General features: G+C 44.7%; 1 protein-coding gene across 5 annotated transcripts in view; it reads left to right on the top strand.

Annotated features, from left to right (window-relative positions):
* Positions 1–14,320, top strand: part of LMAN2L (lectin, mannose binding 2 like) — a 44,041-nt gene that overhangs the window by 27,379 nt on the left and 2,342 nt on the right. For 4 of the 5 annotated variants that reach the window (XM_032397312.1, XM_032397314.1, XM_032397317.1 and 1 more), the window contains 3 exons: positions 9,323–9,355; positions 10,438–10,599; positions 10,689–10,803. In XM_032397312.1, coding sequence (XP_032253203.1) covers positions 9,323–9,355; positions 10,438–10,599; positions 10,689–10,803 — 310 coding nt within the window. The remainder of the gene's footprint in view (positions 1–9,322; positions 9,356–10,437; positions 10,600–10,688; positions 10,804–14,320) is intronic. The other variant, XM_032397313.1, reaches the window with a different exon arrangement.

Here is a 14,320-nt window from a genome sequence, read left to right as displayed (position 1 = left end):
CCTCAGCCGAAGGCAGACCCTTAACGACTGAGCCACCCAGGCGCCCCAATAAAATAAAATCTTAAAAAAAAAAAAAGAAAACTACAGACCAGTATCTCATATAGACATAAAAGTCGTCAGCAAAATACTAACGAACCAAGTCCAGCAACATGAAGGGTTATATACCACAACCATGTGTATTTATCTTAGGAATTCAATTTGCTTTAAAATCTAAAAATTAAGGGGTGCCTGGCTGGCACAGAAGAGCATGTGACTCTTGATCTTGGGGTCCTGAGTTTGAGCCCCACATTGGGTGTAGAGATTACTTAAATAAATAAATAAAAACTTTTTTTTTTTTTAAGATTTTATTTATTTATTTGACAGAGAGAGACAGTGAGAGAGGGAACACAAGCAGGGGGAGCGGGAGAGGGAGAAGCAGGCTTCCTGCCGAGCAGGGAGCCCCATGTGGGGCTCGATCCCAGGACCCTGGGATCATGACCTGAGCCGAAGGCAGTTGCTTAACGACTGAGCCACCCAGGCGCCCCCAAAACTTTTAAAATCTGAAAATTAATATGATAGACCATATTAATAGAATAAAGGACAGGGGCACCTGACTGCTTCAGTCAGTAGAGGGTGCACCTCTTTTTTTTTTTTTTTTTTAATTTTTTAAAGATTTTATTTATCTATTTGACAGAGAGCAAGCAGGGGGAGCAACAGACAGAGGGAGAGGGAGAAGCAGGCTCCCCGATGAGCAGGGAGCCCGATGCAGGGCTCGATCCCAGGACCTGGGATCATGACCTGAGCCGAAGGTAGACGCTTAACCAACTGAGCCACCCAGGCATCCCAAGGGTGCAACTCTTAATCTCAGGGTTATGAGCTCAAGTGCCATGTTGGGTGTGGAGCCTACCTAAAAAAAAAAAAAAAAAAAAAAAAAAAAAAAAAAGAATAAAGGACAAAAACCATATGATATATAAATAGATGTAAAAAAAGTATTTGAGAAAATGTAATATCTCTTTATGATAATAAAAACACTCAACACATTAGGAATAGAAGGGAACTTCTTCAACCCGATAAAAGGCATCTGTGAAAAACCCTCAGCTAACATCATACTTAACTGTGAAATACTGAATGCTTTCACTCTAAGATCAGGAATAAGACAAGGACATCTGTTCTTGTCACTTCTTTTTTTTTTTTTTTTAAAGGCTTATTTATTTATTTTAAAGAGAGCAAGAGCATGAGTGGGAGAAGCAGAGGGAGAGAGAATCCCAAGCAGACTCTGAACTGAGTGCGGAGCCCCATGCAGGGCCTGATCCACGGACCCCAAGATAAGGACCTGAGCCGAAACCAAGAGTCAGACGCTCAACTGACAGAGCCACCCAGGTGCCCCTGTTATTACTTCTATTCAACATTGTACTGGAGGTTCTAGTCAGGGCAGTTGGGTAAGAAAAAACATCCGGATTACAAAGAAAAAAGTAAAACTATTTATATAGATAACATGATGTTGTATATAGAAAATCTTAAAGAATCCACAAGAAAACTACTAGAATAAATGAATTCAGCAAGGTTGCAGGATACAAGATCAACATACAAAAATCAATTATACTTCTGTATGCTGGCATTGGAGAGTCAGAAAATGAAAGTAAGAAAACAATTCCATTTATACTATTATGAAGAATAAAATACTTAGAAATAATTAACAAAAGTACACTCTGAAAACTATAAAATACTGTTGAAAGAAAGTTAAGACCTGAGTAAATGGAAAGACATCCTATGTCATGGATCAGAAAACTTAGTATAGTTGATCCTTGAACAGTGTGGGGATTGGGGGCACTGACCCCCCCCCACACACACAGTCGACAAGCTGCATATAACTTTTGACTCCCCCAGAACTTAACTACTAATAGCCTACTGTTGACCGGAAGCCTTACAGATAACAAACAGTTGATTAACACATTTTGTATGTTATATGTATTGTATGCTGTATTCTTACAATTAAGTGGGCTAGAGAAAAAATGTTAAGAAAATCATAAGGAAGAGAAAATACATTTACAGTACTGTCTTTGTATTAAAAAAAAAAAATGACATGGAAGTGGACCTGTGCAGTTCAAACCCATGTTGTTGAAGGGTCAACTATATTGTTAAGATGATGCTCCCTGCCTTGGTCTCCAGATTTGACACATTCCCTATCTATCAGAAGCATAGCTGGCTTCTTTGCAGAAATTGACAAGGTGATCCTGAAATCAATATGGAAATTCAAGAGAACTAGAATAGCCAAAATAATATTGATAAAGAAGAGCTAAGTTGGAGGACTCACACTTACTCGTTTCAAAACTTAATACAAAGCTGCAGTAATAAAGGCAGTGTGGTACTGGCATAAAGATAGACCTATAGATCAATGGAATAGAATTGAAAGTCTAGAAAAGTCCTCACGTTTATGATCACTTGATTTTTGATAAGACTGTCAAGACAATTCAGTGGGGAAAGAACTGTCTTCAACAAATGGTGCTGACTCAACTTGATGTCCACATGCAGAGTAATGAAATTGTCCCCACCTCATACCATACACAAAATTTAACTCAAAATGAACTGGAAAACTAGGGGCACCTGGGTGGTCAGTCATTAAGCGTCTGCCTTCGGCTCAGGTCATGATCCCAGGGTCCTGGGATCGAGCCCCACGTCGGGCTCCCTGCTCAGCGGGAAGCCTGCTTCTCCCTCTCCTGCTCCCCCTGCTTGTGTTCCCTCTCTGGCTATGTCTCTCTCTGTCCAAAAAAAGAAACCAAAATGAACTGGAAAACTAAATGTAAAAGCTAAAACTATACAACTCTCAGAAGAATACGTAGGGTTAATTCTTCATGACCTTGGATCAAACAAAGGTTTTTAAGATATGACACCAAAAACAAAAGCCACCAAAAAAAATAGATGAGTTAGACTTCATTTTTTTTTAAAGATTTTATTTATTTATTTGAGAGAGTGACAGAGAACATAAGCAGGGCAGAGAGGGAGAGGGAGAAGCCTTGCTTCTCCTGATGCAGGGCTTGATCCCAGGACCCTGGGATTACGACGTGAGTTGAAGGCAGATGCCCAACTGACTAAGCCATCCAGGTACCCAAGTTGGACTTCATTAAAATTGAACACTTGTGCTTCGGGGGCAGGCACCTGGGTGGCTCAGTCAGTGAAACATCTGATTCTTGATCTCAGCTCAGGTCTTGATCTCAGGGTCATGAGTTCAAGCCCCACCTTGGGCTTCACACTGGGCATGGAATCTACTTAATAAAAACAAAAAAACAACTTGTGCTTTGGAGGATACCATCAAGAAAGTAAAAATATATACCCACAGAATGGGAGAAAACCAATGAAAATTGTGTATATGATGAGGAACTTGTTTTTATATATTCTCGATATAGTTGTAGTAAAAAAGACAACCCAACTGAAAAATGGCTGGGGTGCCTGGCTGGCCCAATTGGTGGAGCATGTGACTCTTGATCTTGGGGTTGCAGGTTTGAGCCCATGTTGGGTGAAAGGTTACTTAAAAATTATTTTTTATCTTAAAAAAAAATGACCAAAGGATCTGAGTAGGTATTTCCCCCAAGAAGACATACAAAGGGTGGATAAACATGAAAAGATGTTCAACGTCATTAGCCAGTAGGGACATACAAATCAAAACCACAATGAGATACTATTTAACACCCACTTGTGGCTATTTAGTCGTAGCTAAAATAAAAAAGACAAATCATAACAAGTGTTGGTAAGGGTGTGGAGTAATTGGAACTCTCATACACTGATGGTGGGAATGTAAAATGGGGCACTTATTTTGGAGAACAGTTCGTCAGTGCTTCAAATGTCTAAATACAAAGTTGATATCATCCAGCAATTCCACTCCTAGATGTATATACCCAAGAGAAATTGAAATCATGTCTACACAAAAAGTTACATGAATGTTTATAGCAGCACTATTCGTAATAGCCAAAAAATGGATATAACTCAACGTCCTATCAACTGATGAGTAAACAAACAAATATATAAAAAAGATTTTATTTATTTGAGAGAGTGTGTGTGTGCACGCGAGCGGGGGGAGGGGCAGAGGGAGAGGGAGAGAGAGAATTTCAAGCAGACTCCCTGCTGAGTGGGGAGCTCCACGCATGGCTTGATCTCATGACCCTGAGATCGTGACCTGAGCTGAAATCAAGAGTCAGATGCTTAACCAACTGAGCCATCCAGGTGCCCCAACAAAATTTATATTCATTCAATGGAATATCATTCAGCATTAAAAAGAAATGAAGCATTGATAGGTCCTCTAATGTGGATGACCCTTGAATACATTATGCTAAGTGAAAGAAGCCAGTCACAATTCTATGATCCCATATATATGAAATGTTCAGAATAGGCAAATCTATAAAGACGGAAAGTAGATGATGGAGGTGGGTGTGGGGAGTGACTGCAATGGACACGGTTTCTTTCTTTTTTTTTTTTTTAAAGATTTTATTTATTTGACAGAGAGAGACAAAGTGAGAGAGGGAACACAAGCAAGGGGAGTGGGAGAGGGAGAAGCAGGCTTCCCGCGGAGCAGGGAGCACGATGCGGGGCTCGATCCCAGGACCCTGGGATCATGACCTGAGCCGAAGGCAGACACTTAACGACTGAGCTACCCAGGCGCCCCATGGACACAATTTCTTTTTAAGGTGATGAAAATATCCTAAAATTAATTGTGGCAAATCATAATCTTAACTCTGTGAATGTACTAAAAAAGCCATTGAATTATAGACTTTAAATAGGTGAATTATATGGTATGTGAATTATGTCTTAGCATTGCTATTAAAAAAAAGGTGATTGAAACATGACCTGATCATCTTTTCTTGGCAATGTGAAGTCATCGGCTGATGGTTGTCATTTCTCATGAGAACCCAGATACTGGTGGAAAGTTGCAGGGCACTCAGTAGCATTGGAGCAGGGATGTCTTCCTTCAGTTGAAGTCAGAGTATGATCACAAGAGGCTTTCCTTGAAAGAGCAGAGAAGTGCAGCCCTTTGAGCCTTGGCCCTCATTCTTCCTGGTGAGACATTTATTTGGGTCTTACCCCAGGAGGCAGAAATAGCTGGTCGGAGATCAAGCCAGCTTAGAAGTCTAGTTTGTCTAGTTTATGAGGTGATGACTGTTTTTTCTCCTTGAAACCGGAAGAAACGGGGCACCTGGGTGGGTCAGTTGGATAAGCGTCTGCCTTCAGCTCAGGTCGTGATCCCAGATCGAGCCCCATGTTGGGCTCCCTGCTCAGCGGGGAGCCTGCTTCTCCCTCTCCCTCTGCCCTTTCCCCTGCTTATGCTCATGCACACTGTCTCTCTCTCTGTCAAATAAATAATTTAAAAAAAATTAAAAAATTAACAATATGGTGCTATCCTTTTTAAAAACACATTCTCTCAAGTGACGAAGACACTGATCCCTCTCGGTCTCTTTACTGTTGGCAGAAGGAATCTTTGTATCAGTAAAGGAACTCCACAGCTCCTTAAATTCTCTTGTTATCTTCCAGCTTGGATATGACTTAGTTTTTCAGTCCTAGGTGAGGCAGTGTTTTCTGAGAGAGAGACTCCTTTGGAAACTAGGTCCAGAGAATTTTGGCAAGTTATCTAGATGTGATTAAACATCGAGACTGAGCTGCATTGAGAGCTAGGTTTTTTTTTTTTTTTTTTTAAGATTTTATGTATTTATTTGTCAGAGAGAGAATGAGAGCACAAGCGGGGGGCAGGGTGGGGAGCTGCAGGCAGAGAGAGAAGCAGGCTCCCCGCTGAGCAAGGAACCCGATGCAGGCTCCATCCCAGGACCCTGAGATCATGACCTGAGCCAAAGTCAAGAGTCCGATGCTCCACCAACTGAGCCATCCAGGCGCCCCCCTTTCCTTTTTTTTTTAAGATTTAATTTGTTAGCGCGCATGCGCACACGAGCTGGGGGAGGAGCAGAGGGAGAGAGACAAGCTGACTCTGCTGAGTGCAGATCCCAACATGGGGCTCAATCCCATGGCCCCAAGATCACGACCTGAGCCGAAACCAAGAGTCGGTTGCTCAACCGACTGAGCCACCCAGGCACCTCTTCCTTTCCTTTTATAAAATCTGGAACCATTCTCCAATATTTCTGTGTTTCAGGTTATATTAGAGACCTAGGGCTTTTGTTTTGTTGGTTTCTAACAGTATATACTAGTCACTTTTCCATATTGATTTGAGAACAGTGAAGCATAGAGATTGAGCCAGGGTTGTGGGGCCAGACTACCTGGCTTCCAGTCCTGGTTGTACTATTTAGACAAGTTTTCTTACCAGTGCAGTGGGGATACTGATACTGCCTCTTAGGGTTGTGAGAAGTGACTGAACGGGTGTGTGCACATTACTGACTACAGTGCCTGGTGCAGAGTAAGCGCTCCCAAAATGCCAGCTATTCTCCTTCACACCGCTAAATGCCATTCCCAGGGGACGCTTTGCAGACTTGTTGGCAGTGGCTGTTGTGGCTCTATTCTCTCCCTCCCCTCTCCTACTCTCCTTGTCTTCATACCTAGGTTCCAGAGAGCGAACGTGGCCAGCTTCCTCCACGGCACTATGCCTTAGGTTGGAATAAACGACTCTAAGAGAGTGGCTCCTAAATGCTGGTTCATGAACTAGTATTAGTTGGTAACGAGTTTCACTCTTCTTTTTTTTTAAGATTTTATTTATTTATTTGACAGAGAGCACAAGCAGGGGGAGCGGCAGGCAGAGAGGGAGAGGCAGGCTCCCATATCTCATTTCATCTTCATGACCAGCCCTGCGAGCTAGCTCTGTATCATTCTCCCAGCTTACAGGGAGAAAATGGAATCTCGAGGAGCTAATGTAATCCACCCAAGGTTATGCAGCTCTGAGCGTATACCTGCAGTTAGAACCCAGGTCTCCCTGATTACCAAGGCCGTGTGGGCTCCTTTTTCTGTCTAGTGGTTTACAATTACTTGTGTGCTTGGGATCTGTGGGATTTTAGCATAGGATCCATAAGTCCACAAGTTCGTGGGTCTCTCTTCAGTCAAGATAGGCTGAAGGTACAATTACCACATAGAGGATCTTTTTTTTTTTTTAAGTGGCCTTGTAGTACAAAAGTTTGGAAACATTTCTTCACTCTACAGACAATAATCATTTGGACAATAGGTAGGAGTACCTAATTTTTATTGACTCTTAAATTAGGAATGAAACTACCACCTTGCCCGAGTCTGAGGGAATCTTCAGCCTTTGGTTCTAGCTATATATAGGCTGCTTTCCAAGGAAAGAAAATGAGCTGCTCTGTGAAATTAGTGGCTTCCCAAGGAACACTTAAGAACTCCTGACTGGGCATGGAAAATAAGAGGGCATTTAAAGACTTACTACTAGTGTGAGGTGAAAAGTTGAAGGCCAAGTCACGAGTTGCTGAAGTCGACAGATTCTGGCTCCAAAGCTGTGGGGTGCTGTGTCTGGTGCAGTATTTCTTAAATTTGGCCGCACATTACAACTGTCTGTGGTGCTTTTTGAAAAATACATGATCCTGTGCCCTGCCGCCCCCGCCCCCCCGACTCTCTGGCTGAGGGACCCACATGTGATTGCAGCTGGAAAGCTCTCCCAGGGGATGCTGGGGACCAGCTTACCTCTGGCTCTTACCGGATAATCAGATGCCTCACAGCCTTGGGAATAGGAAGGCTCTGATGGGTTAAGGACAGTTGTCCCAGGCACTTTCCTGAAAGGTGCAACGTAAACTTCTGACCATGCGTACTGGGTTGACAAATGAGCTACCCAGGGCATTTTTAATCCCTTCTTTTCCCTAATTGTTGACTGAAGTTATACGCATTCTTGTCAGAAGCCCATTTCTGCACATTGCTTGACAGCAAACTAAAAATTCCCTTGCTCTAAATGATAGTTGTAGAAGAGGAGTGTTGGAATTGGATCACCCACTGATTCATTTCGTACCCTTCTGTAGTCCTATGCATATTCCACCAGCGGCGTAGGAACAGAGCAGTGGGGGGGCTGCTCTGAGGCTTGCCCTGTACTTCTCACCGTGGCTTCTAAGGCCCAGTGTGATCTGGCTTGTGCCGAAGCTCACACCCTCCTCTCCCTCACCGGCTGTGTTTCACTGGTGTCTCCTTCTGGTCCTCGAATATGGCCGACCTCATGCTTCTTACACCCGCAGATCTTCTGGTGGCCCCCTCCAACGATGGAGGCCTCAGCTCAGGTGTTGTCTCCTCAGAGCTGTTCCCTCATCAGTTTATCATGTTACCTGTTTTATTTTCATCAGAGCATTAGTACTCTCTGAAATAATTTTTTTTTAAGTTTTATTTATTTGAGTAGTCTCTGTACCCAACATGGGGCTCGAACTCACGACCCTGAGATCAAAAGTTGCATGCTTTTCTGACTGAGCAAGCCAGGCACCTCTCTCTCTGAAAGAATTTTATTTACTTATTTATTGTTTGTCTCTTCCATTCTGATGTCACCTCTATGAGCCCCCAGCATCTGGAACAGTGCCTGGCTCCTAGTAGGTGCTCACTGATAGAAGAAGGAATGTTTTGGGCTCTCTACCCTCACATATCCTTCCCATATCTCATTTCTGAGCTTGTGTAGGTATCTCTTGTTGCTAGTAGCTTAGAACTGTAGCAGTAGTCAAAGCTAAATATCCTCGAGCCTCATGATTTTGCTAAATCTGCCATGCTGCAGTGTTCCCACGGAGCTTTTTCCTTGCCCACATGTAGTAGGTTAGAATGACAACAGCTATTTGGAAATATATGTCCATAAGGTTCAATTAGAGGGTAAATGATCCCTTTGGATTAGAGTTAACTTCACTGTCTCTCAAGTGGTGGGATTTTTATCCTTTGGGCAAGAGCTTATGCTGAGATCCTGGGCAGTAAACGCCATCTTGAATTTGGAAGAATTTAGCCCTATTTGTCAGTCCTGTGTCTCCCCTTGCTACAGAAATACTATTGTCTCGGTACAGACAAAACAGGTGGCCGGGCCTTCTGACTCAGAGACATAAGCGAAGTGGGGCCTTCTTGGACAGTGTAACGCTGTGTGTTCTATGAAGTCTCTGAAAGCCTTAGAGAGGTTTTCCTATTGGGCCCCTTTGAGAATTGGGTAGTAACAGACCCTCTCCTTAGAAAACATACAAGCATCGACCTGTGCACATAGTTTTGCCTGTAATTTTGAGGGGTGTGAGGACTTGCTAAATGCCCTCCATGGATCCTATAGTTCTGTTTGGGGATTTAGATCGGTTTGCTCATCCACCACAGCTGGGTCAAAGCTCTTCCATGGCTGTTTCTTTCTGACCTGGTCTCCTGTCTTCTGTGTCCTCTCTCGTTTTTATAATAACCTGCTGGACCCTCTCAGGCCCAGAAGAGGCGATATTCTCCAGGCATCCAGGTACTTAGTCTTGACCCACCATGGCCATGCCTTACTCCCTATGTGTCCATCTACCATTTGCTCCTGTTCACACCCATGTGGCTGTTTTCTTGAGAGTCACCAGTCTCTGATTTTAACTGCATCTCCACCTTGCATGTTGACTGTTGAGGACAATGAGGAAGTCACCAGAGAAGTGGCATGTGTCATGTTTCCTCTCCTTTCATCACCCTGCCTCTGCACCGCCTCGGCACTAGGCTGGTTCTTAAATGGTCAGCCCATCATTTCTGAGGACGAATTAGCTCCTCCAACTCTATTGGAGAGACAGGGCCTCTGAAGTAGTGGGGAGATGGGTGGCATATGCGGAAGCTTGTAGTGGGAGAACCTGCCCCGGGTATTACGGGGAGAAGTTATGTGTAGGTGAAGCTGAAGCGGGCTGGAAGGTCTTTCGACTAAGAACAGTCCTTGTGGCTGGAGAACACCAGCCAGCAGCCTGGTTCTGGCAGTGCTATTTCTGAGTCCTGATCCATTTAGCATCCATCATATGCTTATAGGATTTGAGGATTTGAAAGGAGCTATCCGGAATGGAAAGATTTCCCTGATGAAACAGGTATTTTCAAAGTACCTGCTATGTGTAAAACGCTTACTTGGGGGTGGGGGAAGGGAGGTTGTGGGGGATGGAAGGTGGAGACATACAAGTATAGTGATTTTTTTTCTTTTAAGAAGTTTACATAGCAACTGGGGAGATAGGTATATATACAGAAAAAGGAAACCACCAGTCCTGGGCCGTGTATGGATGTGAGTGCCAAATAGTGATCTCTGGAAGGATTCGAGTCCAGACTCCAGAGGGGCCATTTCAGGCCCATCCCGGGTTGGTAGCAAGGAGGATTCCTGAAGGCAAGTAGAGAGGTCAGTTCCTTTCTGGGCCATAGCCTTTGACCATCCGAGTGTGCGCTCTCAGGGGCTGCTAAGGATGAGGCGGAGTGGTCGTCTGGTCTGCTGGAAGGGGCTCAGCTTGTATGTGCACAATCCCCGTTGCTGTTGGTACAGGCGTCCCTAAGAGCGCTTCCTTACTGTCCTCTGTTCTTTCTTCCCTGCTTTCCCAGCGGGTGTTCCCCTATATCTCAGCCATGGTGAACAACGGCTCCCTCAGCTATGATCATGAGCGGGACGGGCGGCCCACAGAGCTGGGGGGCTGCACAGCCATTGTCCGCAATCTGCACTATGACACCTTCCTTGTGATTCGCTACGTCAAGAGGCATTTGACGGTGAGTCCTTGTTTTCTGGACCAGTTGGTGGTATGGGCTGCCTTGCACCTGCTCTCGTGGCCCTGATGTATCTTTTCTTTTTATTCCAGATAATGATGGACATCGATGGCAAGCATGAGTGGAGGGACTGCATCGAGGTGCCCGGGGTCCGTCTGCCCCGGGGCTACTACTTTGGCACCTCCTCCATCACTGGGGACCTCTCGGGTACTGCCACGCGCACTCTTTATTTGTCCTAACTGAGGTCATGTCTCGAGAGCCGGGCCTTAGTGAGGCTTCTCAGAGGGGAGAGCCAGACAAGCAGAGCTGTGGGAAGCGAGTACCCAGACTGTGCTTCTCTTCTGGCGTTCTGGTGTCCTTCAACACCCCCTCCCTGGCCCGGGCCGAGGCTCTCCTAGTGCAGTTGGCTCTCGGAGACGGTTGGTGCTGATGGAAAGCAGGGTCTGCGTCTTCATCAGGCCAGCTCCTCTAGCCCGTGTTTGGAGTTCTGTGCTTTGCGATGTCTGGTGCCCCTTCTGCAGTCTGGTTCCTTCCCATCCACCTCCTGATGGGCCGCATTCCCCTTCTCTTAACAAAGCTCTTCCTTGAGTTCCTTGACTCTGCCGTCCCCCTTCTAACTGCCGCCCCTGGGCCCTGTTTGTGCTCAGACTTTTGAACGTGCCGTGTGTACAGGTGCCTCTGTGTCCAGGCCGCCCACCGCTCTAGCCCGCCGCACTCGGGCCTCCTGTGCGTCTCGGCCAGGCCGTGAGCATTGCTCTCGTCAGAGCTACTTCTGTTTCCCCGCCACGTCTGGTGCTCTGCTCTCAGTCCTTGCTCTTTGTCCTCTCTTCAGCTGGTTTGCGGTTACTCTGAAACTCCTGCTTGATTTATGTGGCGTTAATAGTACCTGGTTCTTTTACTTTTCTGTCTCTGGATTTTCTTCCTACTTGTTCCTGATTTGTAGCATCCCCTTCTGTGTTTATTCTGTCCCTTGGCTTGATCTTTAATCATAACCTCTTTTGAGAAGAGGTAAGGCACTGAACTTTTGGGTTTTTTGACTAGTATAACTCATTTTGAATAAAGTTAGTATGAAATACAATAATTTTTGTTTATCTGAAGGAGTCCTTTGCTCTAGATGTTTAGTGATGATGCCTATATCAGTAAGTCTCTGTTCTCTGCCTGTAGGATATCCCTAAATACAAATTAGGTCTTTCTCTTAAGGTCTTTTTTGTTGGCATCTTTTTTTTTTTTAAAGATTTATTTGAGAGAGAGAGTGTGCATGAGAGCGAGCACGAGCAGGGGGGAGGGGTAGAGGGAGAGGGAGAAGCAGACTCCCCATGGAGCAGGGAGCCTGATGCGGGACTCGATCCCAGGACCCTGGGATCATGACTTGAGCTGAAGGCAGACACTTAACCAACTGAGCCACCTAGGTGCCCTGTTGGCATCTTATTGTTATGCAGTGGATTGTTGAAAATGGCTGAGGACACATTCCAGTTCTCCCAGCCTTTGATGCCCCTACATTGTGAGGAGCATTGTCCCAGCTTTTTATCTTGTCTCGTGGCTTAAACAGTCCTGACAGCAAAAACATTTTTCTAATTGAAGGCTAATCTAGTTTTTTCCTATCGGGGTCTGCTAAAGATTCTAAGAGTCTAAGCAGCAGTAGATGCCATCCTACTAGTAGAAATGGTGCTTTTCCTTCTTTGGGAAGGAACTGAGGGTCACTTCTCTGGAGCTGGGGCAGCCATCTTGCCACCAGCTGGAGGATGAAGATCACAGAAGAGGGTAGAATGGAGAGAATCACAGAGAAATGGTGTACCAGGGCTTCTGGTGCACCATGCCTGGAGCCATACAGAGGTTGCAATTGGAATAATCCTAATACGTGAGGTAGTCATTGATGGATTTTCCCCCCATATACAAAAATTCTAAATTTTTTGGTTCAAAGGATGTCTATTTAGGTGTGAGGAAGAAAAAAGTGGGAACATGATACAGTTTCTCTCTTCTTCTGCCAGAAGTCAAGACAAAGTGTGCTAGGAAGACACAAGTCGGGAAGGAGTTTGGGGAATGAATGGTTGAGGGGTCCCCAAATTATTACCCCAAAGTAGAGTTCCTCAGCTGAGAGCAGAAAGGGCAGAAAGTGCCCTGTGCAAATCTGTTTTGCACTATAGTGTTGCACTATGAGGATCACAGTTTCCTTTGGGCCTAACATAGGTCTTAGAAGTCAACTAGAAGAATGATCTAGAGCCACACTATCCGATATAGTAGCGACTAGTTACAGGTGGCTACTGGACGCTTGAAATAGGGCCATTCCAAACTGCCATGTGCTGTAAATATAGAATACACACCAGACTTCAAAGACTTAGAAAATGAACATAAAATGTCATCCGTGGGGCACCTAGGTGGCTCAGTCAGTTAAGCATCTGCCTTCAGCTCAGGTCATGATCCCAGGGGCTTGGGATTGAGCCCCGCATCAGGCTCCCTGCTCGGCGGGAAGCCTGCTTCTCCCTCTGCCCCTCCCCCTGCTCGTGTTTTTTTTCCCCTCTCTTTCAAATAAATAAAATCTTAAAAATAATGTCATCCATAATTTTTATATCATTTGCATGTTGAAATGATAGTTTTTTGAATATATTGGGTTAAATAAAATACATGTTAAAATGAAAAAAAAAATAAATGGCAAGAAATCCAGTCTGTAGTAACCAACCTGGTAGCCATGAGCACCCCTACCATTCAGATTTGTGGTCTGTTAATACCAGTTCCTGCTAAAGGAAACAAGAGCTTCCTGATGCCCGGTCTGAGGTAGGAAATGGACAAGCTGGGAACTTCCCAGGAAAGCAAGGAAGATAATCAAAAACTTCTGGGTTCATGTAAAAGGGCTCAAGAGCCAACTTGAATAGGCTCCCACTGGAGAAAGATGGGTCGTGTTGAGCATCTATAAGAGGTACAAGTTCAATGTCTTGCAACACATCAAATATGTTTGAATCGATGAGATTATAATGACACTTTAAAAAGAGAGGAGAAAAGGGGCGCCTGGGTGGCTCAGTTGGTTAAGAGTCTGCCTTTGGCTTAGGTCATGATCTCAGGGTCCTGGGATTGAGCCCCACCTTGGGCTCCCCGCTCAGCAGGGAGTCTGCTTCTCCTGCCCACTGCTCCCCCTGCTTGTGCACTCTCTCTCTTAAATAAACAAAATCTTAAAAAATAAAAAGAGAAAAAAAAATGGAGTCCCTAATTCCTTGATTCTTTCTCTAGTAGTTCTTAGTGAGATTCAGGATGACAGTTACAAGAAGCAGCAGAGAATTAGTCATCGTCCAGAAGGGCAGTGTGTGCCATGCCAATATCCATGCCCTGCTCATGGCCCATTAATCAGCTGCCATGAGGCCCTTTCCTATCTTGCTTGCGTGTGTCGGCCGCATGGAAGGGAAGCGGTGGTACTGTGTCCTTCCCTCGCTGTGCTCCAAGGTTTTACATACGAGGTGGGCTTTAGTGCTTGCATGATGTCTGAGTTTTTTAACTATACAGGTAATGCGTGCCTGTTGATAAAAACTTTAAATCCTGAGTAATGTAGAATATTCCCTGTTCCCTATCCTTATTTTCAGATGAAAGAAAACAGAGGTTTCCATTATTTTTTTCAGTCACTGCTAGTGGGGCACATGGCTGGCTCAGTTGCTACAGCATCTGACCCTTGATTTCGGGGTCGTGAGTTCAAGCCTCATGCTGGATGGAGAGATTACTTAAAAAAAAAAAAAAAATA

Source organism: Phoca vitulina, unplaced genomic scaffold (assembly GCF_004348235.1).
Source record: "Phoca vitulina isolate PV1807 unplaced genomic scaffold, GSC_HSeal_1.0 scaffold98, whole genome shotgun sequence".
Lineage (NCBI taxonomy): Eukaryota > Metazoa > Chordata > Mammalia > Carnivora > Phocidae > Phoca > Phoca vitulina.
This window is presented reverse-complemented; position numbering and strand designations above follow the sequence as displayed.